The following is a 27094-nucleotide window of genomic DNA, read 5'->3' as shown; positions in this document are numbered from 1 at the left end:
TTACCACATGCATCATATTATAATATGATTACATATCATTTTTCATAAGTGGGATATGAACTTTTTAACAATATGGAAAAGCACTCACCAATAATATGCGTATAGATATGAATTTGTCATACGTGGGATGTTAACTTTTAAAAAAGTTTTATGGAAGAGCACTCACCGGTACATGTGGGCAATGATTTGATTTAAAAAAGTTTTATGGAAGAGCACTCACCGGTACATGTGGGCAATGATTTGATTGAAGATTTTATTATAAGTGTTTCCAAAACCTATTGCCATTGGCAATTTCTTGTACTGATGCCATATGGGAGGGGGTTATTTGGCTGTATGACTGAGTAGTTATTACTTAGGGTGGATTTAGACCCGGTGAGACTTTCCATCAATAATGTTGTAGTAGTGCGCCAGATGGTGTCTTCCTTGTGAAGCCACATGCCTTGGTTTTGAAGGGCTACTCCATTATTATTATTATCATTATCAGAAAGTAGGAAGTACACATGTTATCACCCACACACACAAGCGCATTGCTCTCAAAGGGGAGATTCGAATCCACAACCTCACGACTCTCTAACTGCTGCACTAACACGCGATTGGCAAGGCTACTCCATTATTTCAAGTGAGAGGTGAAATTTTGAGGAACATTTTTAACTTAAAAGATTGAAAGGGCATCCTAGTAGTAGGGAGTTTAAAAAATGAGTTTTTATTTTTATTTTTATTTTTTAGTGCAACCAGCTTCCCCCTTTAGAGTTTCTGGAACTGCACAAGTGAAAGGAGCCGATGAACGTGAAGGAGTGGCTGGCCGTGGATGAGTCAGCAAAGAGCCTGTTGGCGAGGACCCTCGCACGCCGGATACCTCCCTTGACCTCGGTGCCCCCCCTGCATCGCGTTGCTCTGCATGCCGGCCATGTGCTGGAGATCGTGGGGCCCTCTGGATCTGCCAAATCCGAATTGCTGCTCCAGGTCAGTCGTCATCATCATGTGCCTCTGAAACCTTAGAAAGCCTAACTAGTGCAGCCGGCTGTCGAGAAGAAAGCTTTCAAGGAATAGCTTGCAACAACAAGTGATAGGACTCTTATGTCTTGAAGCAGTTGAAGCCGAGTGTCATGTGTGTCCCGCTCTTGGATGCCGTGGACATTCTGCACAAGACAAATGAATGTTGCTAATGAAGCAATGCTTGAGGATTAGTGAGCTTGGGCGAAGGTGGATTAAAGCATATGATCACCACGAGGTTAACATCAACATAAGTAAGACAATTAGTGTAATTAGAGCTCAATTACATGGTAATGAGAGCAGGGTCACTGCAAAACGCGTTTCACTTCCCCTAAAACGCGAAACGTTGGTGAAACGTTTCATGCATGGAGTGAAATCAGGGTGGGTAGTTTTTTTTTTGTTTTTTTTAATTTTTAAGAAAGAGACTTCTATTAAGTATGAGAAAAACATACAAAAATCACAGCTATAAGCCTATCTTGTCAACATTCAGAAATGGGCATTCAATTCGATGCCTAAATTCCAGAAATGGGCATTCAATTCGATGTCCAAATTTGGGGGTTTTGTCCAATTTGGGACTAAATCCCCTATTTGGTTGCCCAATTTGAGCAAATCTTAATTTGGACCCCAAATTGGTTGCCCAATTCTTCCACCAATTCGAGGGTTTGGGCAAAACCCCTAAATTCAGGTTTGATTCCGGTTTGGACAAAACACCCAAATTGGTTGCCCAATTCTTCCACTAATTTGAGGGTTATGATCGATTGATTAATGAACTGTTGGTGTGCACTGTGTATACTTTCAGCTCTTTTGGCACCATGTCCAACCTTCAGATTTTATGTATATAATCGTTTTGGTCCATCGTTTCACTGGCCACCTTCCGGTGGTGAAACGTTTCATTCCAAAATGAATCATTTCAGCAGTGAAACGTTTCGCGGTGACCTTGAATGAGAGCAAGACAATGGACACAACACGACTCATTTGATTCATTCATGGAGAGCCTCTTATATAGGCTGAGAGTACAAAGTACATTACATCATTGATGAGATTATTCATCTCCCACATATTCCTCCATTGATGTAGAGCAGTACTCAACTATGCAGGCTAATTTCTAGGCTAAAGAATCTCCTACAATCCACTTGCTTTTGGTGCCTAGAAGAGATGAACTAAGAACTGATTTTAAGCTTTTAACCGTAAACATGGTGGCCCATTCAACACAGGAAGGCCAGGGACATTTGGTGCCATATCCCAACAAATCTCCCCTCAACAGAGGTCCGTTGCCTAGAGATCAATTACCGAGGTCCCACACTATGGGGTTGTAAGTAGTCTGTTGCCTTCTAGTATAGATAAAATATTGAGAGATCCCACACCATGGGGTAGCCAAAGATATGGGCCAGTGTCCTTGGTGGCTTAGAAAGCCCAGTTCTAATTTGCAACAAAGTTGGCCTCATGAGAGATCTCTTTTTCCTAATCCTCCTCCGCTTCTTCTCCTACAATGAGAGCTTTATTCTTTCCTTTAGGAAGCAATGTTCTTCTAGGTGATCGTTTTTGCCATGAAATCCACAAGATTTTTTGTCCTTCGACTTTGAGTCGATGTATTTCTTCTTACTGGGGTTCTTGTTGGTATAAAACTCGTTCTTTGAGTAGAATGCCTCTTCATTGTTGTGGGAGAAGCCACGGTTCTCTTGAACTTAAACTTCCACACTGTCTAACTTTGGATCTGGCAAGCTTTGCAAAGTAAACACAAGATGACCATATCCTTTGTTTGGCATACTTTTTAAAAGTACTGCTATAGCATTTGCTTATCAATTGGTGCATCTATTGCTGCTAGTTGAGCCATAAGGCTCTTCATGTAGTTCAAGTGCTCTGGAAAGGTATCAGTGGGCTTCATTTTAAGTTCAAAAAAGCTAATCTTTAAATGTCTACCCTTTGTTCCAAAGATTCTGTCAAATGCGTCCCAAGCCTCATCTGCACTCTTTGCATGTGTGATGTGATGGATATAACTGTCACTCAACCCAAGATCTATGATGGCAAATGTCTTCTCATTTCGTGTACCCCATGGCTCTTCATTTTTCCTTGTGTTAGGTTTCTTCTCCTTACCTTTTGCAATAGTCCATAGTCCCTTCTTCATTAAGATAAATTGAACTTTGGTTTGCTAAGTGTGAAATCTCTTTCCATCAAACCTATCAGTGTGTGCCTTTGATTCCATGATGAAGCACATCGTGGTGTTTGGCCAAACTCTGATAAGTGCCAAGGACCTTGTCCTCTTAGGTAGAGTACCAACTCCTCCCAAGCCGTGTTCTCACTCCCATTGATAGTATCCAAGCTTCCTCACTGCCTATCCTTTGGGTCCTCCAACATGTTAGAATCTCCACATGTGCACCAAAAATCAGCCTGGGGAAGAGCCTGTTGCACTTGGGCCTAGAACTCAATCTGCCCCGCCACCCTATTGGGGACATAAATGTTGAGGAAACCCACCCGGTCCTCCCCAACCCTGGCTGTAATCCACTGCACCCTCCCCTGAACAATTGTAACTCGCGGCGGGTGCCCGGGGGAAGCCTTTGACACACTTATTGATACCATCAATGCATAAAACATAAAAGATGGACAAAACATCCATAAAACATTTAAACATGGCCACAGCCTTAACACATATCCATCATCACTTTGCATAAAACATAAAAGATGGACAAAACATCCACAAATGCTGAAAATGGAGCTTGCACGTGTGACACCGCATAGAGGCCGGAATGGGCCGACCCCCCCCCTTGGAGTATTTTATTACCCAAGGAGAATAATATCATGTACAAGCTTTGAGGGCCTTACTCTCCCCACGGGAGATGCCAGATTATCCATATACAAATGCCATAACACAGCCCAACAGGAGGCAACTAAGCCGGAACATAGGCTGTAGAAATGCCGAGCCAACAACATAATCCATATACCTCCGTGTGGGTACTGATTCTTCTCCAAAAACCACAGGTCTTCATGCAATAGAGCTGGTACAGTAAGTACAACTCTCCATTCAGTCGGTACAGCCGGTACAGTGGTTGGTATAGTCGGTACAGTGGTTGGTACAACAGGTACAGTGGTTGGTACAACCGGTACGATGGCAGGTACAGCAAGTACAAATGTTGGTACAGCATGTACAGTGATTAGTACAGTAGGTACAGTGGTTGGTACAGCAAGTACAGAAGTTGGTACAGTCGATATACAATGGTTGGTACAACAGGTACAAAGACTGGTACAACAAATACAATGGCTAGAAATCATAATAAATGATTAAATACCCTTGCCTTCAGTATTTCTTCGCGATGGAAGCCTCCAAAACAGTCAGTCCCCAACAGCCGGTATTCTTCATGGGCAGCCTTCAAGAGAGAGAGAAAGAGAGTAGCCATCATTAGGGCAGCCTGTAACAGTGGTAGAGGCTAGTGTGCAGCAAGAGAGCCTCCTTTAATGAAGAGAGAGGGCTCCAATTTATAGATTTGGGCCTCCCATGAGCTAAAATGGCAAGAGAAGGCTACAATGACAAGTGGAGAGCCACACAATAGTTGATAATTTTATCTCTTAAAATATTCCAACTGGTAGACATTCTGTCATCATAGGCACTTTGCCAACTCTTGGTATTTGCTCAATTCCAGATGTTATGACGTGAACAGAATTTCCATCGAAGTCGGGCCAAAAATAGCAACTCTCCTAAATTTTAGGAGTGTGGTCCTTTGTATTCTAGGATAATCCCCCATTCCCAAAGCTTGTACTTTCCAAATATTAGACATCCTGGAGTCCACCAGACCCCTTTCATATTGGGAAATGTGGAGGCTGGTGACATCCTCCCCAGCTTCTTAAAAGTTGTGTGGAACTTTAAGCTTCAAGCCATATATTCAAGATATAATCATGTCTTATCAAGTGGGCGAGACGAGACAGTATCAAAAATCCAATATAACCGAAGAATCCATGTCCCAAAGAAATGGGTGAGACTAAATAAGTCTCCATAATAGCAATATTAAAATCATGTCCCAAAATAAATGGGTGAGAATTCCGTTGTGCGCTTTTACCGCACAGGTCGTAGCTGGGGACTTGCCAGACACCGTATGCGAGCCACGGTTGGCTACAAGCATACAACCAGGGAAGGAAGCTCAAAACAGAATGCAAAAAGGTGTGTCACTCACCGCTTAACTGCCGCCTTGAAGGATTCCCGCGTCGTAGCCGTGAAGGAGGAGCCGCCGTCGCCGCTCTACCGCCTCTCCGCCGCCGTGCCGCTACACAGTGCTCGATCACTCTCTCTCTCTCTCTCTCTCACACACGCAGGAGAAGGAAACCAAAGAGATAAGGCAAGAGCACTCTTGTATTCACAACACATGAGAATGAGGATTTTAGGGTTACATTTGACTCATATAGGTGACTTGGCCGTTCACACTTGGGCGCCCATACATGGCCGGCCGACCTTAACCCTTATCCTACTGATATCCAAGGTGCGCCTCTCATCGGCGATCACCCAATCCCTTTATCCTTAACATATGGTGCCGACAAGCCCGGCCCATGACTCAGAATATTTAAATTAATGACGTAAAACATAGTGCGTCCGCCATGGGTTAACATGCCCCCCTTCCTGATGTAGATTCCGTCCTCGGAAGCTATGGTATGGTAAGCTCGAGAGGGTTGTTGTCCCATTGACGAATGGAGGAAATGGTTTCCGATGATACTATTACAAGGGGAGACGTAGACTCATCGGTTTTTTGTTGGGTGTTGGCAAGAGTAGGTGTAGAGCATGTAGAAACTTCTATATCAGCGTGTGCCTGGCATGAGGAGCTAGAAGCTTCATGTGGCTCCCCCCTTCCTGAGCTAGGTTGTAATGATCGATATCGTTTGGGAATCCAAACTAACTCTGGAAGAAGTGGTGTGGAGCACTCTGTTACCTTTCCCTTACCACGATCTTGAATTATCGTTGGGGTGGCAACAATTGGTTTGCAAGGTTTTACAAGTGATGTAGAGGGATTCAGCTTATGTTTAGGGACCCAAATCTGGTCATTTCCCTCGTAGTCGTGATGTTACATTGCCCTTTTTCGGGTGGGTAGCTGCTTTCCTTTTACGAGGCTTCTTGGTGGCTGAAGGAGATTGAGCAGGGGAAGTAGCTGTTAGCGAAGCTTTGGGGACCCATTTGTATGTACTCTTTGGCATAGTAAGCAAAGCTTTAGGGACCACCTTGCCTGTTTCCACTCTTGGCGTTGAAGCGTTAGAGGGGTGGCCAACAATCGAAGATGGTTTTGCCGCTGGACTTTGTGATTTTTCATTATCTAATATTTGAGTGGATGACTTAGGTGCGGGATTTTGAGCGGTCAGACCTAGTGTTGGTTCTTGCGTTGTGACTTGTCTGGTTGCCCAATCGATATTGCACTTGGTGGCCATCATCCATTTGCGCCCTAAGATTACAGTCCCTTCCATGGTACCAGCAGGCATAACCAAAAAGCTTTGAATTATGGTTCCCTTGTCATAAGCAACCGGGGTGTGCAGAATTCCTGAGACAGGGGTTTTCTTCTTGTTGATTCCTTGAACTTGGATAGAACTCTTGGTTAAAGGTGGTTTTCCCAGTTGACACCACACGCCATATGATAGCAAATTGTGTTGAGCTCCTGTATCCAATAATGCATTATACAGTACCTCCCCGTAAGGACTCTGTAACTCAATTGGGTATCTTAGAGGTGGGTCAGATTCCAATACATCCTCCTCTGCTTCCTCAAAAAATACTTGCGTAATTCCCAAGTTGGCTTCTCGTTGTCTCCTAGCACGCTGTTGACGTTCTTTGGCTTCGACTCTTGCTTGTATCTTTTTAAGCTCAGCTTGTTCTTTAGCTGCCTTCTTTTGATGGATTGCATGTAACTCCTCCTGGCTCAGGGGGTCATAGTATCGTTTGAATTTACTCCCATTAAGGAATCCAATGGTTTCAACTCCGTCGAGAGTCTCCACTCTGATGGTACCTTGCGGGGTGATTTCACATACTCTATATGGTCCCTTACCAGCATATTTGAGCTTCTTCTTTTCATTTCGCACTCCATACATCAGGACTTTATCCCCCACCTTGATGTCCTTGTCCTTTAGATGGCGATCAAACCATTTTTTCCTTCTATCCTTCTCCACAAGGGCATTGTATACAGCCAATTGTCTTTCTTCGTTTAGCCGCTCAAGGATATACAGACGCTCTGCTAAAGGATTACCATCCCATCCCTCTTGAGTAGCAACACGAAGACTAGGAATGACAAATTCCCACGGCATGACTGCTTCTTGGCCATATACCATTTTGAATGGTGTGCAATTAATAGCCACTTTGTACGCAGTACGATAGGCCCATAAAGCTGTCGTAAGCTTTAGATCCCAATCCGTGCGATGAGCTTCAACTGCCTTTGTCAAAATAGAGATTAAAGTCTTGTTGGTACTCTCGGCTTGGCCATTCGCTTGCGGATAATAAGGAGTAGATTTATGATGGGATATCATGAAATTTGTTGTGAGCTCCTTAATCACTTCATTTATAAAATGCGTACCATTGTCGCTCACAAGTTCAAAAGGACAACCGAATCGTGTGATTATATTTTCAAAGAGGAACTTGGCTGTTGTCCTCGCATCTGCCTTACGTGTCGCTTTCGCTTCAGCCCATTTGGTCATATAGTCAGTGGCCACAATAATATAGCGAGATTGTGTGTTTCGGGCCGCTGGACTAATTGGACCTACAAAGTCTAAACCCCACTTTTCAAATGGTTGGTTTACTTTGATCGGATGTAGGGGCATCTGATCTTTCCTCTGGGGTTTCTTATATCGTTGGCATTCATCGCAACCCTTCACAAAGAGTGATGCGTCTTGGAACATAGTGGGCCACCAATACCCTGATTGTAAGATCTTTCGCGCAGTTAAGTCGCCTGAGAAGTGACCACCGGCTACGCCCATATGTGCCTCTTGCAAAATGTATAGATACTCATCCTCTCGGGCACAACGCCTAAGAACGTCATCCTTTCCTCTTTTATAAAGAGTCCCGGCTATCAGGCAATAAGGTTCGCATTCTTTGATCAGCTTTCGAGCTAGATCTTTACGAAGCTCCTTGGGTGGAAAGCCATTAACCAAAAAGTTAATAATCTTCTCACTCCATTCAGGCATTGTCTCCACCATGAACAGGGAAGTGTCAGGTAAGTCATCATCAACCCCCGTAGGAGCCTCACCATTAGGTATGCGAGACAAATGATCAGCCATAACATGTTTTTTGCCAGGTCTCACAACAACAGTGAAATCAAACTCAAGAAGAATCAATAGCCATCGTGTGATTCTTCCTGTGGAGCATGGTTTGTTTACCAGATACAACAATGCTTGATGATCCACATAGAAAACAAACTTGGTGGCAAGGAGGTAATAACGAAATTTCCTTACTGCATATATCATTGCCAACTCTTCTCGCTCCGTAGTGGTGTAGTTCATCTCAGCATCATTCAACTGGCGACTGGCAAAGCTAATGGGGTAGTCTAGCTTGTGTTCTCCAGGTTGAGTTAACACACACCCAATAGCAAAGTTTGATGCATCAATATGCACATGGAAGAGTAAATCCCAGTTAGGCATTCTCAAGATTGGAGCACTCGCCAAGGCCTTCTTTAATAGCTCATAGGCACGATCACATTCTTCGGTCCAAATAAACTCGATGAGAAGCTTATACAATGGTCGAGCTATCTCGGCGAAGAAGAGAATAAACCTTCGATAACCAACGTGGCCCATAAAGCGTTGGACTCCCTTGTAGTTGGTGGGTGGGGGTAATTCCAGAATGACCTTGATTTTACTCTCGTCAGTGGAAATCCCATTTTTGGACACTATATGTCCTAAGATAACTCCGTGTTTAACCCAAAATTGGCATTTGAAAGGATTCAAAGAGATGCGATATAATCTACACCTTTCAAATATCTTTCGTAAACACATCAAGTGCTCGTCCCAAGAGGAATGAACACAAAGATCATCTAAGAAAGCTTCACAGAAGTCCCTTAGATATTCCTTAAAGGCCGTGTTTATCAATCGTTGGAATGTTGCAGGTGCATTGGTCAAGCCAAAAGCCATGACGCGAAAGGCAAATACTCCAAACTCCGTGATAAATGCTGTTTTAGCTTGGTCCTCGACTGCAATTGTGATCTGATTGTAACCCGAGTACCCATCTAAAAAGCTATATGCCTCCTTGCCTGCCACTCTTTCAAGCACATGTTCAGAATATGGCAAGGGGTAATGATCCCTTCTGGTGGCTGCATTAACCTTTTTGAGATCAACGCACACTCTGAGTTTCCCATTCTTCTTTGGTACGATGACTATCGGAGACACCCATTCTGAGTGCTCAATAGGGTATATGAATCCACATTTTACCAGCTTTTCAATTTCCTCTTGTACAATCTTTGCGTACTTAGGATTCATTGGATAGGGACGTTGCTGGACTGGTTTAGCAGTGCTAATCATTGGAATCGTGTGTTGCACCACCGAGGGTGGAACACCCTTCATATCATGATATGTCCAAGCAAATATGTCCTTGAATTCTTTAAGAAGCTTCGTAAGTGCAGCTTCTTCCGCCTTGGTGAGGTCTTGAGCAATAAAAACTGGTTTAGACTCCTCACCCGGATCTGCTAAGTCTATCTCCTTAACTACCGCAGGGCCATCGTAGACACCGCTACTCCCATTGGTAGGCGTTCGTTGGGATTTTGTGTAGACTACTTTACGTTCCCCTGTGGTGAATGATTTGAAATGCTCGGGTGCGGGATGTAAGTCTACTGGTTCTTGTTGTGCCAGGCTTTTTTCTTTCAATTCCGCTTCCTTTTGTTGTTGAGCCAACTCTTGGTTTTGCCGCCTTCTTGCAGTACGACTTAGTTTCGGCTTCTCTTTGATTTCTAATTGGGCGACGTCATGAGGTTGCGGAATACACCACATGATACTTTGGAGGTATTGTCCCCAATTATCCGCTATCTTCCGATGAGCATCAATGGCTCCTATATAACTAAGCCATTCTGCAGTGGATCTCTCCTTATTTATTGCAGTTCGTACATTAGCTCGATAGCGTTGGCGCTTATGTCTCGTTTTCTTCTTACCAAGTTTTTGATTTTTGTTTCTATCCGATTCGGACTCACTTGGTCGATCTTCACTTTCGGATGAACTGCAGGAGGTCATTGTCCTAGGCCTTGAGCACCTTGCTTCCACATTTGGGTGAATATTTGATTCATTTTCCCCATCAGGCTTAGGGTCAGTTTCTTCTTGAGATTCATACTCAGAGTTGCATTGGTCAGAGTCTTCGCTACTTTCAGTGTCGGTGGAGTTTGCCACGTTCTCGCCATCAGGAGTCAAGTGCATAACACCTATCATGTTTATTGGCACTAACGGTGGCATATCTTGCCCCTCAGGTGTTACCCAACTTGTGCCTCTATTTCCCCATGTGTCTATGGTTGCCGCTAGGTGTACCCAATCCACGTTATCCGACTCAGTCATGCCCGTAGGACATCCATATAAGGAGAATCTTTCCCATCATCAGTCTCTTTTTTGCATGTATAGCAATACCTTAATGGGGCGGAGTGAATAGTGGTATCCGATCGATTATCAATGATAACCTTGCTTCCTAAAGGATGTGCACGACCATTCTCAAGATCAACTCGAATGACAGAGTCCTGGAATTGTAGGTAGACATGGTTTTTCGACCAGTCATGTACCATTTGTGCTTCCCTCATGAAAGGACGTCCTAAGATCATTTGATATGACATAGGATGCTTGGAGAAATCCATTACAATGAAGGTATGTTTTACCTTGTATCCCAGGACCTTGATCTTGAGGTCCCTTAACATTCCAATAGGTTTAGCTATGGTTCCATTTGCCATCTTAACCACTATGTTTGTGACTTCGAGGTGAGGTCTCCCCATGGATTCCCAACAGTTTTTAGTCACAATGCTCACACCAGCACCACCATCAAGGATTCCCTTTAGAGTTAATCCCTTGGTAGTAATGGGGAGGGTTGCATTAGATTCGTCCCCTTCAAAGTACTGACCCAACTTGTTAACAGGTATTTCAACGACCGAATCTTCATCTAAGTTGGGTTGTAGATCACTTCAGGCTCGCCTTCTTGCAGATGTGGGCAAGATCCTTGATGTACAGCTCTTGGGCCGGGGACATTATCAGATCGAGTTCGAGGCCGCCCAGAGCGTTGCCAAGGTCCTTGCCATGAGTCCTCTGGATATCAGGGGTGCTCGGGCTTTCTTCAGGCCTTGGCAGCATGGATTTGACCCAGCTGCGGCGGAGCAGGGAGAGCGCCTCTTCCATATTACAGTTTGTTTCCCTGGTCTCCGCCGGGAGTATCTTCCGCTCCTCTCCAGGCTCGGAGCACTGGTGGGCTCGGTTCTTGAGACGGGCCCCTCAGCAGCTTCAGTGGTGGCCAGAGCAGCTGGGCTACCTTCGGTCAGAGTGTTAGTATCTGACATCTCCTCCCTTCCTAAGGTCATTCAGCTACCTAGGATAGGGGGGGGGTGGATAGATCAGAGAGTGGAGTTCTCGGGGCTCCCGAACCAGTGCTTCATTTGCAGGCAGGTCGGTCATTTGGCCAAGGCCTGCCCTCGCAGGAGACCTCGGCCCTCACCACAGCAGCAGGCCACGGATGGCCCGCCCACAGATTCGGCTCGGCAGGCTGTCTCAGGGACACCTGCTTAGGCCACAGAGACCTCGGAGTGGCAGCCTGGACAGGGGCGCCGTCGAGGGAGACAGCCACAGCAGCACGCCCAGGTACCGCTGCAGCAGCAGCCACAGTCTCAGCCTCACTGGGTTCCCGTGAGGAACAGATTTGCTCCCCTTCAGGAGGAGACCCCTGCAGCGACCGAGGACCAGGAGATGCCAGCTCCCCCTCCTTCACCTCCCCCACACCCATCCCCTCCCACCGCCTCGCTTCCACCATCGCCTCCTCCCGCCCCCGCTCCGGTCTCGGCAGCGGCTCCCTCTCCTCCTCCCTCGCCTCCCCCTCCTCCCCCTCCGCCCGCCTCGCCTTCCCGGGAGGTCCTGGCAGCTCCCTGGCGCTCACCTGCAGTCCGGAGGGCGCTGAGCACTGACCTCGCTCGAGCATCACAGAGGAGACCTATGCCGATTAGGGCCTCACGGATTTCATCTATTCGTAGTCGGCTGAGTCGCCTCGGCATTCGACAGCGCTCGGCGGCGTTTGATTATACCTTCACACGGCTTTTTGGAGCAGAGGGCCCCCATGAGCCAGCACCCATCCGAGTGCATGTAGTGATACCTCCGGCCCGCGGGGAGGAGGCACTAGACTCAGCAGTGGCCTTCTCGTTCCCTCTATGTGGACCTTGTGACCGGGAGTGGACTCTAGAGCTCGCTCTCAGCACGTTGAAGACTCAGGCAGTTGAGTTTTCACATCACATGAGCGATTTGGAGGTTACAGATGTGCTAGGCCGACTTTGGGAGTTGGCTCATTTTGTCTTGGATCCCGGGGGTGTGGATACATCCGGGATTCGGCATTTGGTCGTGCGCATAGTTGCAGATTTGGCGCGCGACCCAGGATATGTGAGCATTCACGAGGTTACTATGTCAGAGCAGGAGGCAGTCGCCATGGGTCACAGCCACTGGCGCCTGATCCGGGATTCTTGCAGTACACCGGGTGGGCAGACTCGCAGCCGTTCGGATGGGGACTACTCTCCATCCAAGCCGCTTGCGAAGGCCCGCCGTACGGCTGAGACAGCATCCACCTCAGTAGGACATCCATGAGGATCATCTCATGGAATGTACAGGGCCTTGGCGGAGCACACTTTATACGCTATCGAGGCTGCTTGAGGCAGGAGCTACAGAGATGTCTGGTTGGTGGCAGCATTGACATTCTGATGATGCAGGAGCACCACTTGGGTGAGAGCAGGATCCGGAGATATGGTTCGGTGATGCCTGGTAGATGGGACACTTTCTGGTCTGCAGGGTTTGGTCCGTTGGGTGGACAGGGAGGAGTATGCATGGTTATTGCAGATGCATGGCGGCAGGCCATTGTGGACCGAGGGATCATTGTGCCTGGTAGAGCACAGTATGTCATTCTGAGGATGCATGATGAGCTATTGGGTGTGCTCAACATCTATGCGCCCAATCATGCTAGTGCCAGAGCAGAGTTCTGGACTCAGGTTACAGATGCATTGCCAGAGGCCGCACATTGGTGTGTTGGGGGAGACTTCAACATGCTTGAGGACCCGGCAGATAGGGTGGGAGGCAGTCATGTTACAGTGCACGGCACGGAGCTTGCAGCTTGGGACCGGTTTTGTATGACACTGAGGATCACTGATGCATGGCAGCATGGGGCTTTCTCCCGGTCTCAGGACAGTCTTAGTTTCTCTCGGTCGGATCGCCGGCAGGGAGGGACTAATCTATCTCGGATTGATCGCTTTTATGTGGGCGATTGGTTGGGGGAGCGAGGGGGCTCCGTCGGCATTCTTGCTGGCACCTCATTTTCAGATCATGCGCCAGTTATACTGACTTTGGAGGAGGGGACACGGGAGCCCAGCTTGCAGTTGAGGATCCCAGAGAGGGTACTTGCAGACCCCAGTCTCGCTGAGGACATTGAGAGGATCTGGCATGATAGTCAGTGCTCTGACCAGGATGCAGCGGGCCAGTGTGCCCAGGGACTCATTGATCTTAGCTCTTTTCTACACGCTGCAGCTTTGACACGACTGGGAGAGATTCGCGAGCGGGAGCAACGGCTGAGACGCAGCCTTGCTTCGCTACAGCGCCTTCAGGAGCAGCAGCCTGCATGTGAGTGGGTGGCGTCCCAGCTGAGCCAGGCACGCCAGGAGGTTAGAGAGGCAGAGGAGCAGAGACATGAGTTTTACTATCGTCGTCAGGCCTCTCAGTGGACGCAGCTTGGTGATAGAGTGACTGGGGAGTTTTTTGAGATCACTGGACCCCGTCATGCGCGAGCAGGGGTTCGCCAGCTTGCTAGACCGGATGGATCGATAGCTACTGAGCTCGGGGAGATCAGAGCCATTGCCACTGCTTTTTATCGTGACTTGCTTTCAGCGGAGCCAGCCACTGAGGATCGAGATGTATGCAGACAGACTGTGTGGGCCCATGTGCAGAGGAGGGTCACAGACCATATGCGCACAGTTCTAGGTGCGCCTCTGTCAGAGATTGAGCTTGCCGAGGCCTTGAGGGTCCTGCCGCGACATAGTTGCCCAGGGGAGGACGGACTGACGCCGGCCTTTTTTATGCGCTATTGGGACCTTTTGGGGCCAGGCCTCCGCAGGGGCTTTCAGCATGTTTTGGACACTGGGGTGATGCCGCAGAGCTTTTCAGAGGGCTTGATCTATCTTATCCCCAAGGGGGAGGGAGTATCGGATGACATTCGGCATTGGAGGCCTATTACGATCCTCAATACTGTATACAAGGTCTTGGCAAAGGCCTTGAGTTTGAGGATCCAGCCCTTCCTGGGGGAGTTGATTCATGCTACTCAGACAGGATTTGTCAAGGAGCGCAGTATCCTTGACAACATCTTTACTTTCTGGGAGGCGACGGCCCGAGCTAGGTTTCTTGGCGAGGACTTGGTCGTGATGCTTCTCGATTTTGAGAAGGCATACGATAGAGTTGATTGGGGATTCTTAGAGGGCACTATGCTACGCCTGGGCTTTGAGCCAGGATGGATCAGAGGGGTGGCAGCTTTGTATTCCACAGCTCGCAGCCAGGTGCTGATTGCAGGAGGTCGGGGGCCGAGTTTTGAGCTGACCAGATCAGTCCGTCAGGGGTGTCCTCTCGCCCCTTTCCTTTTTCTCTTCTTTGCGGAGGCTATGAGTATGTATTTGACGGCAGAGGAGGTTGGTTTGAGAGGACTTCAGCTCCCAGTCCGGGGGGAGGATTTGCTTGATGCTGAGTTTGCAGACGACACGGGCTTATTTTTGCATGGCCAAGAGGCCAATCTTATTCGGGCAGAGCAGTCGCTCCAGGTTTTTAGTGCAGCTTCGGGAGCATTGATCAATTGGCGCAAGACAGTGGCCTTTTGGATCAGTAGTGCTCCCACTCCGGCATGGAGTCCGGACCCCGGTTTTAGATGGATCCCTCCCGGCACAGCAGTGCGGTATTTGGGATGCCAGATTGGCCTTGATTTGTCACCTGAGCAGCAGATTGCCCCGCTTCTTCTGAGCATTCGGAAGAAGCTATTGTATTGGAGTACAGCTCGACTATCCTTGGCTGGGAGGGTGGTGGTGGCAAATCAGGTGCTGTTAGCGACCATGTGGTACATTACGTCTTGCTGGATTTTTTCGAGCTCTTGCATCAGCCAGGTACAGAGGCTGATCAGGAACTTTCTGTGGTCTGGGCGGGACGGTCAGCCAGCTCGGGCAAAGGTTGCATGGGCAGTTATTACACTCCCGCTGGCTCAGGGCGGTTTGGGCATTATAGATCCAGTCGATCAGAGTAGAGCCTTATTGGGGAAGCTTATTGTTCGGGGGTTGCTTCCAGGCGCTGAGCCTTGGAAAGAGCTCCTCTTGCAGCGATTGCAGGCCCGGGCGCCTCCTGCAGGGGGTACTTGGGCACCAGAGATTCGCTGGATATTCATAGAGATGAGGAGGACAGGCCTCAGTAGAGGATGGGAGGACAGATTTGCTTTGAGTATCCTGAGAGCTTGGGAGCTGCTGAGACCGGGGCTCTCTCAGCGGCCTCCGTCTTGTGTTGAGGAGCGGGCCAGGCAGCCGCTCATCTGGAGCCCAGCGGTTCGTACAGAGCAGGGTCATATGCTGGGTTCTCGGCCTCGTCTAGCCTGGGGACCTTTAGCGGCAGGCCCAGCTCGTAGTTTTGGAGACTGGCAGGCTTTCTGCAGTCTACCAGAGGAGACCCAGGTGGAGAGGCTGAGTCACTTCAGAGGGGGGTTGATTATGAGGGATGATATTCAGGAGGCACTTTCAGAGGAGTGGTTCACACCTCTCGAGCCAGTGGCCCCACGGTGGATGGGTGCCTTCACACAGTTGGAGATCCTGATTGCTGTCAGAGCTAGCACTGAGGATGGCAGATGCCTCTATTATGAGATTCAGGATGAGGGCCGACTCCAGAGAGTGGAGGTGGAGTCGCCTTTGGTTGCAGAGTGCACCTTTCAGAGGATTCGGGTAGTGGCTGCCGCTTCTCGGAAGTGGCATATTGACCCCGACCCTGCTGACGTGCTCCCGGATTGGCGTATATGGGCATATGCAGCGCGCCCCTTGGCCCGGCTACAGTGGGACCCCGGAGAGTACGAGTGGCATGATCCTTATGCATCCCTTGAGGCCACAGAGATCACATTTTTCCAGTATACTGTTCGGCTGGGACGGCATATTTTGACGGCGAGGAGGACGGTTTCTCCAGCGGCAGCGGGGCATTGGCGATTGCAGGAACTATCACAGGAGTTCCTGGAGGATTTCTGGGCTCGACTCTGGGCTAGTCGACAGGCCCGCAGGATCTCGGCTTTTCAGTGGCTGGTCGCCCACAGGGGCTCAGCAGTTGGCACTTGGCTTGTTTATAGCGGTCTTCCGGCGGCCTGCGTCCGATGCGGCCACCCTATGGAGACACAGAGACATTGCCTTTGGGACTGCCCTCAGGCACAGCAGATTTGGCTGCGGATGCTGCGTATTCTAGCCCCCCTCTCTCCAGAGGGTATGTTTACGTGGGGTGCCGCTGCTTGGTCGACTTCGTCAGGGCCTGCTATGGGCTATGAGATGGAGCAGGGCAGTCAGGCCATCAGATTTATTAGGGGCCAGCCTCGCCTGGTTCCGGCACCGGATTTCTCGTCCGACAGCTGGACACAGGAGAGGGATTTACGATGGGAGCTCCTCAGCAGCCTCACCATCTGGTTCACCTGGAGGGCCCGGTGCTTCACGGCCTTTGAGGGGAGATTAGAGCCACCAGCAGAGACTGTTCGGGGGATTTGGCAGGAGTTGATCCACACCCTGCGAGGACAGTACGACCGCATCCGGGGAGACTCGGATGAGGCGATTTTACGGCGCCAGGCCTTTCATACCACTTGGCGCTGCGGCCCGTTCTACACCCTACACACGGGATCCCCCCGTTGGCACTACAGGCCACCTGTTTGGCTCTTCCCCCCCCCCATTGTATGATTTAGCCGCTCAGTCCTTTAGACTGATGCTTGTATTTTGCAGCACCTAGGGAGAGTCTCCCGGGCTGCCATGATGTATTCACTGCTCTTCTCTCTGTTAGGAGCAGGAGAGATCTCTTTTGTAGCCCTACGGGCGTTTTTTTTACATAACTAATGAAAGGATCTTTTCTCGGAAAAAAAAAAAAAAAAAAAAGTTGGGTTGTAGATCCCAATGTTCCCCTTCATCTTGAAGCGTGTCGGGTCTATCCATATTTGCAAATTGTGGTAACCCCGCCTTTAGTTCTCCATTGAGAAATGCCCGAAGAGCTAAGAATAGCTCAAGATCTCCGTATAATTTGGATATGATCGTGGTTCTGATTTCGGAGGACATGAAATCCATTAGCTTGGACACATTCAATGGTACTTTTCGAGACATCGCCCCTTGACTAGGGACTGGTGAAGATGGAATCACTTCCTCTTCAATGGGATCAGGCATTCCCTCACTAAACATTCTTTCAAGCAAAAAGGGTGTTTGCCCACTTCCGGATGTCCTATCCTCACTTTCTTCCCGAATGATACTAGGTATAGCTAACGGTTTATGGTTCCTGTGAGGGTGAACTTGCGTAGGAAACACTGTATCTGGAATTTTGACTTTTTTCGGGTTTGGTTCCAGTTCTCTTTGTGTTTCTTCCACCAAACCCCTTAAGTGTTGCACTTGTTCAATCTCCTCAACTGGGTTTGGGTAAGTACCAATCTTTTTCTTGAGGGTTTTTGGCCCACAAGGCTTGTCTTGGGGAGTCTCAGTCAGATTGGGTGGTCGAGAGGGCATTAACTGACTTGGTTGTGGGACCGAGGAAGTTTCTTTATGTTTTCCCTTATTTATGTACTCGCTTGATTCTCCTTCATTGAGCTCCCGAGTGGGTTCCTCCCTTAAGGTAGTGGCTTTGGTCCCCATGGTTTCTATTGAATCAGAATCATCTTCAGGATCATTCATATACACGGGGTCGTCTCCTGTCCCTATGTTAGTCTTTGAACTGGGCTTGGAGCTCGTGGCATTAAGTGATCTCTTTCGTCGTGTTTTCTTTTTCTTTGCCTGAGCGATTGATGCAGTATCCCTCTCTTCAAGAATGTAGTTTTGATTTTGAAGCATTGATCGTGTAACTACATTCACGGGTACAACGGGTGTGGTTCCTCGTGCTTGGTTGGTGACCTCAACCAAATTCAATGGCGTAATCTTGGGTGCATTAGGATTATGTGGACATTGAGCGATCAAATGATCTATGCCACAACGATTACATGTAAGTACCGGCATTCCCGATGTGCTCCCTTGATTTGGTTGCATATGAGTAGCGATCTTCTGTAGCCTATTAGGGCACTCTGCTACACGATGCGGTCCACCACAATCGTAGCATTGAAGAGGTGGTCTCCTCGCCAAGGTATTAAGGTTTTGCCCTCTTGTGGCGAGAGCAGCCGCTTGATATACAGGCTTGACTTGCCCGAAATGATCCTCCATGTAGTACTGGGGAATCATTTCAAACGTATCAATCCCATATGGAGCAGTGGGGTCTATCTCCTCTTCATAATCCCCACATGCACTATGCGACTCACAACCCATCTGGTTTATTGGGGTAATCCTTGGATGTGGAGGTTGTGGTCCTAGCACTGGCGGTGGTAACGGCACAGACTGGACTACATTTGGATTCCTTGGAACTATGTGCTGTGACGGTTGCTCGATAGGTTGTGCAGGCATTAGCGCGGGTACTTGAGGTGTGTTTGACCAAGCTAGTGGTGCCTGGTTTGCCAACATTCGCTTAAGTGTTAGGCAATCTTTAGATTGATGGCCATACTTACCACATGCATTGCAATTCCCATTGAATTTGACTCTGAATGTGGGACATTCACTCGTGCTATGTGGTCCTAAGCACACCGAACACCATTGTTGCTCTCTCCTTGGATACATATGGCTATTCTGAGGAGCTCGATTACCCCTAAAGTATTCTTGGAGAGCCTTAGTAAGGTCGGTCACAGACATTTCAGATATCTTGGGCTCCTTGGCAATAGGTTTTACCGTCATTGGCTCGTGCCCAGATACTTGCGAACTAACGGATTTTGTTTCTGAAGACACCTTTTTACCTGCAATCATCAAGTTGTCTTCTAACTGGATTGCATTGGCCGTGACTGCTTCCCACGTTGTAAGACCTCTAATGACTAGGCCATTGTAAATGTCCTCGTGGCGCAATCCTCGGATGAATCTATCGAGGAGTTGGTTGTTATTGAAGCGTTCATCGGGAGTGCAGCGAGAATTTAGATGCTTCAATCGACTTATAAAGTCTCTCACTGACTCCCCTTCCTCGCGTTCAGCTTTTTGGAGTTGAGATGCTACTCCCCAAAGCACACCCTCACGTATGTATTCTTTCAAGAACAATCTCTTGAGAGTGGGGTAGTGAGTGCGCTCTTCAACCCTTAAGGTTCGATACCAATCTCCGGCCTTCCCACTCAAGGTTAAGCCTAGGGCTTTACACTTATGCAGCTCATTGTGCTCTTCCAAGGAATCACACACGTGTTCAAAGACTTCAATGTGCTTCCTAACATCCTCGTTACCACTGAAGTTTTGAGTGAGCTTAGCCACTTGTACTGCCTTGCTTCTAGGTTCTCTCTCAGGAATACCCCGCATGTTTTCTGCAATGGATCGTCCGATCGTCTGAGCAAATGCTGCGAGATCACCTAAGTGAGCAGGCATAGTTGGTGAAGGCACTTCTGGGATAGCCTGGCTGATAGGAGTTGGCGTTGGTCTGAGTAGGTTGGCAAATGACGTAGGATATGATATGTGACTAGGCCTAGCTCCCCTTGGATAATGGTTATGATAAGGCGGTCGTGGAGCATACGCCATTGGCATACTAAGAGGCGTAGGAGCTACCTGAGCATGAGTAGCGATAGGTACATAGGGTCGATAGGCACTGGCACGCACTGTTGTAGGTACTGTTCCACTAGGTAGTGGTGTCGTACTAACTACAGCGGTAACAGGTGCACTTTCAGCTATGCTCATCATTGGGGTAGGCATTGCGGATTCCCTAATGGAAAGTTGAGCCAAGGTTGGAAAGCTAAAGTTACTACTCGTGGGCTCAACCTGCATTGAGACTCCTGGCGAAACAACATATGAAGGGTCTATGGGACTCACTGAGGGAGTCTCCAATTGTGATAGGGTTGGTTGTTTGGCCTTGCCCGTATCCAAAAACCTCATAGGGCCAGTGGAAACTAGGTCCACTCCCCTATTTTGCCTCTCAAATTGGATAATTCTATGAATCACCTCACATATCATGTGTTGTTGCTCCTCTAGATTAGTGGCGCTAGATGTAGATCGTAGGACTTCTAACCAACCTACATGGTATGTGTAACCTGTGTATAGGTCAGTTAGAGTCTCTGTGTGTAGATCATATTCCCAATTTTCATTGAGAAATATCCCATCTAGACTTGGTGTGCCAAACGGTTCTCTTGAAGTGGACGCAATGTCACTTCTTATGGATTGGCTTCTAGGGACCTCTACTTTAGGAAGAGCATCGGAATGTGGTAGCTCAGTAGGGCCCTCATTAAACGAAGTGGGTAGAATATCCACATGGACACTCTTTGGGAGGGTAGGGTCTACATAAGATGTGAATGGCGAATCTACTACCCCTCCTTCCTCATTTACTTCGCTTGTCGCATGTTCAGAGCGTGTAGCTCTACTAAAGGTCTCTATTAGACGACTAAACATGCTAGATCCGGGTTGTGGGGCCCACACTGGCATGTTTTGGCTTGTCTCCTCAGGGTTCTTGGTAGGGTGTCCTTCCATGGCTTCTGAGTCAGAGGACGAGTCACTATCCACTATTCGTGGATCTTGGGTTGCACTCCCTTGGGTTCCAGCCGAAGGCCAAGATGCCAACGTGGGGGGATGGTGTGAGCCTGCGTAAACTGAAACACTTTCTAGTGGTTCAGGCTCTAGCACCCGACCAGAACGTAGATGCATGTGACGTGGGTACCATACGTGCGTTGTAACTACCCTTGAAACTCACACAAGTGGTTTCTTAGGTGTTTCGCACCCCGTTTTTACTTGTTTTTGTGTTGTTTTTAACCCGTTTTTGACCCCCTTACTTACAGTCGAACTTGGACTAGGGCGTATGATAGCTCGAAACGAGCGTATCATTCAAAGGATCCTAGTGTGCTTTACAGCACCGTGTTCGCCTATCTAGAGCTCCTGTAGTCCTCAAAACAGTCCGTTTCCCTTGGGGGGAAGGGGCAAAAGCCTATTTGCTTGTGGAGGAAAGGGTGAGGGCTTTATCCCACATGCTCACTTTACTCCTTGGGGAGTGGGCTACATATAGGGCACGACTTCCCATAAGCTCTCACTTGAGAGAAAGCTATGGAGGCTCACTCTCCTATATATATATATCAAAAGACCGAGACCGAGGCCGGGGCCGGGGCCGGGGCCGGGGCCGGGGTCGGGGTCGTGGGTCGTGGGTCGTGGGTCAATTGGGGTTCTTTCTTTTCAAATTTTTTTTTCCAATTAGAAAATCTTTCCTCTCTTCCTCTCCACACGTTTGGTTCTTTCTTTAAAAATAAAATTTAATTTTTTTGTTTTTTATTTTTTGCGTTTTTTTTAAATTTTTATTTTCTGTTTTTTTTTTTGTGAGATAAGTTTTCTACGGTTTCCTTAGGGTTCAGCCTTGGCCGCGGCGCAGTTCGCACACACAGCACAGATCTGGGGATTCAGAAATCCCTCTCGCACGCAGAAACCAGATAACAGAATGCACGCCCACACGCGGAGCGAAAATATAACAAAAGGAACAGAAAATGCAGCAGACAAATAACAGAAACAGATTGCAAAACACAGAAACACCTTAACAACAAACACACAGTCGCTTTCCTGCAGTGTAGATTAAACTTCACGCAGCAGCCGAGCTGCAAACTGGAGCTTGGAGTAGGGCAACTCCCCGGCAGCGGCGCCAAAAATGTGCGCTTTTACCGCACAGGTCGTAGCTGGGGACTTGCCAGACACCGTATGCGAGCCACGGTTGGCTACAAGCATACAACCAGGGAAGGAAGCTCAAAACAGAATGCAAAAAGGTGTGTCACTCACCGCTTAACTGCCGCCTTGAAGGATTCCCGCGTCGTAGCCGTGAAGGAGGAGCCGCCGTCGCCGCTCTACCGCCTCTCCGCCGCCGTGCCGCTACACAGTGCTCGATCACTCTCTCTCTCTCTCTCTCTCACACACGCAGGAGAAGGAAACCAAAGAGATAAGGCAAGAGCACTCTTGTATTCACAACACATGAGAATGAGGATTTTAGGGTTACATTTGACTCATATAGGTGACTTGGCCGTTCACACTTGGGCGCCCATACATGGCCGGCCGACCTTAACCCTTATCCTACTGATATCCAAGGTGCGCCTCTCATCGGCGATCACCCAATCCCTTTATCCTTAACATATGGTGCCGACAAGCCCGGCCCATGACTCAGAATATTTAAATTAATGACGTAAAACATAGTGCGTCCGCCATGGGTTAACATCCGTGGAAGATATGCTAGACACAGGCACAAGAGCCAATTTTGTCTCAATCACCAATATCAATGAGAATCATATGCCAATGAAAATCACCAACTAGATGCTAAGACACTTTAATAAGTGCCATGCACAAGAAACTAGTGCCTCACACGGAAACATGTGCTATGCACACAAACTAGTGCCATTTAAGAGCACAAACCATGGTGACAGAAAAGCTGGTTCTCCACAGTTCTGGCAATCCTTTCTCCCAATCCCAACAGTTTTCATGTTCTCCCATACAATCCCAACTCTGATCAACAAGCATGGTGTGGAAACACTGAAACACTCACTCCACAATCGCAACACGAATCCACATGTATGGTGGAGTGTTCATTGAATTGCCCTCTCACAATCCCAACATGAATCCACATGCATGGTGAGATGAACAATGAACCTCTTGGCCTCTGTATGGGGAGATAGTGATTCTAATATGGCATAAAGATAAATAAATCCATGTCCCAAATAAATGGGCGAGACAAAACAGTAGCAGGCCGACAGCAGCACAATAGTATAAAGTGCTATATAAATGCTGAAAAATACCTTAAAAATGGTAGAAAAATGCTCAATAATATCTGCTAAGATATGCCAATGCAGGGCCTCATAAATGGCCAATACAAGCATGAAAATGGTGATGTAGACCATCTGGAGATGATATAATCCAGCACCTCCTCTTCAGTGCCAGAGGGGCGGTCCAATACCAGCACGCTGAAGTAACACCTCCATAGTAGCTCTCGGAAGTGGTTTGGTGAAGAGATCAACCACATTGTCCTTGGTAGAACTGTAGCCAGTCAAAGAAGTCCCAACTCGATCCAGTCGTGTACAAAATGATAATGCACTTCAATATGCTTGGATCATCCCCGTATCACAGGATTTTGTGCTAGAGCAATAGCACTCTGAGAATCCGAGAAAATAGTAACCGGGGAAGTGTCGGCACAGCACAAATGCTCTAGAATCTGATGAATCCAAAGTGCCTCAGTGGAGGAGAGTGTCAAAATATGCAGCGGAAATGATAACCAAACTTGGGTTGACAAGAGCAAGTAGAGTGCAGAAAATAGACAGCACAAGAGACACAGAGAAATAGGCGTGTAAACTCTTCTCTATACACAAGATCCCGCAGAAAACTGAATGATAAAGTGGTGGGGAGCATGGGGCATATTTATATGCCCCATAGATGCAGTCGGCCAGCACATGATGGCCCTCCACAACTGCATAAAGCAAGTCGGCCAGTAGAAAATCTCCACGCTTGCTGAATAGGTAGTCGGCCAGCCACACGACTGCTGAATGGACAGTCGGCCAGCCACCAGAGGCTCCTGCCAACAGTTGGCATGTCACCAGCCTGGACATTTCCCAGTCTGAAAAGGGGTCTGGTGGACTCCAGGATGCTTAAATATTTGGAAAGTACAAGCTTTGGGAATGGGGGATTATCCTAAAATACAAAGAACCACACTCCTAAAATTTAGGAGAGTTGCTATTTTTGGCCCGACTCCGATGGAAATTCTGTTCGCGTCATTACATCTGGAATTGAGCAGATACCAAGAGTTGGCAAAGTGCCTATGACAGAATGTCTACCATTTGGGATATTTTTAGAGGTAAAGATTATGGAAGGACCCATCTCTTAGATTGGGACATGTGGCAAGAAAGTGGACCAAAGTGAGACAAGTGGCCTGACACTTGTTAGAAAAAGGATCAAAGTGAGACAAGTGGCCTCACACTTGTCATTGTAGCCTTCTCTTGCCATTTTAGCTCATGGGAGGCCTAAATCTATAAATTGGAGCCCTCTCTCTTCATTAATCGAGGCTTTCTTGCTGCACACTAGCCTCTACCACCGTTGAAGGCTTCTCTAATGATGGCTACTCTCTTTCTCTCTCACTTGAAGGCTGCCCATGAAGAATACCGGCTGTATGGGACTGTTTTGGAGGCTTCCATCGCGAAGAAATAGTGAAGGCAAGGGTATTCAATCATTTATTATGATTTCTAGCCATTGTATGTGTTGTACCAGCATTTGTACTTGCTGTACCTGCTGTACCAGCCACCATACCGGCTGTACCAGCCACTGTACTTGCTGTACCTGCTTTTGTACTTGCTATACCTGCTGTACCAGCCACCGTACCGGTTGTACCAGCCACTGTACTTGCTGTACCTGCTTCTGTACTTGCTGTACCTGCTGTACCAGCCACCGTACCGGCTGTACCAGCCACTATACCTGCTGTACCAACCATTGTACCTGCTGTACCGGCTGAATGGAGAGTTGTACTTACTGTACTAGCTCTATTGCATGAAGACCCGTGGTTTTCGGGGAAGAATCAGTACCCACACGGAGGTATATGGATTATATTGTTGGCTCGGCATTCTACAGCCTATGTTCCGGCTTGGTTGCCTTGTGTTGGGCTGTGCTATGGCATTTGTATAGGGTTAATCCGGCATCTCCCGTGGGGAGAGTAAGGCCCTCAAAGCTTGTACATGATATTATTCTCCTTGGGTAATAAAATACTCCAAGGGGGGGGGGTCGGCCCATTCCGGCCTCTATGCGGTGTCACATGTGCAAGATCCATTTTCAGCATTTGTGGATGTTTTGTCCAGCTTTATGTTTTATGCAAAGTGATGATGGATATGTGTTAAGGCTGTGGCCATGTTTAAATGTTTTAATATGCATTGATGGTATCAACAAGTGTGTCAAAGGCCCTAGTCCCCCGGGCACCCGCCCCTCGCGAGTTACATTGGTATCAGAGCATAGGCTTTCTTGGAAGCGAAGGCTTCCTTCTATCAATAAGGAAGAGAAAAGATCTGGAGTGGGGACCACACTTACCATCATTGCTATTAAGCATGGCCAGCCACTTCAGAGCCTATGAAGCAAGAGCATGAGCAATAGACAGCTTGGTCTAAGGATTTATGAATTCACAAAATTTATCTTGGAAGTATGGAGTTGGCTTTATGTGCACACGTTTAGCACTCTTTCCATATGGATATTGTGGATTATATTATCAAGCTTACAGGCAAGCTATATGGAGATATATCTCAAGATATCTTAAGGATATGGTGACGAGATATTTCTGTTGGCTTCATGACCAACCTGGCAAAGAACAGCTAAGTATACTTTGAGTTTGCAAAGTTGGTGCTTTTGCTATTTACTATGAAGTGTTTTTGATGTTCACTAACCCTTGTATAGCTATGCAAGGAGAAAGGTGTTGTTGTTTGCCTTGAGATGGTTTCAGGGAAACATTGTTTATGGCTCCCTTTAATGGGATGAATTCTTTTCATGGCTCCCTTTATTGGGATGGATTATATCTATGGAGATTTCTTTCTTGGACGAGATTTATATAGATATTGGGCTTCACAAGCAATTTCTATGGACGAATCTGTCCGAGTTTATAGAGAAGCAATCTTTGGATATCTCATGGATATGATGCTTTTATGGATAAAGTCCACCTCTACTCCAAGGTGTGTGGTTAGCACGGAGTATGTGGTAAGAGTTATGGTATACAAGGATTATGATATACAGGTGTATGGATTCCTGGACTTCTTTTCTAGGAATTTGGATCCATCCTCAGGTTTATGGATTATTCTTTTTGGCTCCCTTTATTTGGGATGCATTGATTTTATGGAAGTCGTGGTTATCTCATGGATCGAGGATTTCTATTGGCGGCCGAAATGCATGTAAAACTACTGGTGGTCGAAATGCCTATGAACTATGTGTAGCAGATATGCCTATAAACTATCTATGCCTGTGAGTGATTCTTATTTTATGTTACACACTTGAGTCCACCTCTCCTCCAAGGTGTGTGTTCAGAGTACCAACACGGAGTGCAAGTGGTAAGAGTGGACATGATGCCTAGTTGGTAGGGGACTTATGTCTATACCAAGGGTCATGTGGACTGACACCTTCTTGGCAGGAGACTATGTCTACGCCAAGTGTCAGTAGACTGGAATGTGGTATGCTGGGGACTTGACGTCTGCGCTCAGATCCAGTGGACGTTCTACATCCGCGTGCACGGTCAATCGGTCTTCTATTTCTCTGCCTGGTCTTTGCATATGTAAGCATGGAAGCCAGTGGAGAGTAGCATGCGTTTGACGTGACACTGGGGATTGGGGAACGAGTAATTGCTTCTTGGAGTTGGATTCAACTTAGAGTATGGACAGAGAGACATGATTATGATACCTGGACTTATGGGACTTTTTTGTCTCACCCATTTATTTTGGGACATGATTATGGTATCTTGACTTATGGGACTGTTTTCTCTCGCCCATTTATTTGGGACATGGATTATTTCAGTCATATTGGATTTTTGAGACTGTCTAGTCTCGCCCACTTGATGGGACATGATTATATCTTGAATATATGGCTTAAAGCTTAAAGTTGCGGACAACTTTTAAGAAGTTGGGGAGGATGTCACCAGCCTGGACATTTCCCAGTCTGAAAAGGGGTCTGGTGGACTCCAGGATGCTTAAATATTTGGA

At 47.6% G+C, this 27094-nt stretch overlaps 1 protein-coding gene across 2 annotated transcripts in view; it reads left to right on the top strand.

Annotated features, from left to right (window-relative positions):
• Positions 1-731: 731 nt before the first annotated feature.
• XRCC2 (homolog of X-ray repair cross complementing 2 (XRCC2)) overlaps positions 732-27094 on the top strand; it is a 44028-nt gene continuing 17665 nt past the window's right edge. For both annotated transcript variants that reach the window (XR_015262775.1, XM_086779240.1), the window contains exon 1: positions 732-963. Coding sequence is in view for 1 of the 2 variants with exons in the window: in XM_086779240.1 (XP_086635366.1) it covers positions 781-963 (183 nt within the window). In the remaining variant the exon portion in view is untranslated. The remainder of the gene's footprint in view (positions 964-27094) is intronic.

Source organism: Cibotium barometz, chromosome 40 (genome assembly GCF_041138505.1).
Source record: "Cibotium barometz isolate CiBa-2024 chromosome 40, ASM4113850v1, whole genome shotgun sequence".
NCBI classification, from domain to species: domain Eukaryota; kingdom Viridiplantae; phylum Streptophyta; class Polypodiopsida; order Cyatheales; family Cibotiaceae; genus Cibotium; species Cibotium barometz.
The sequence above is the reverse complement of the archived record's forward strand: the minus strand, read 5'-3'. Positions and strand labels throughout refer to the sequence as shown.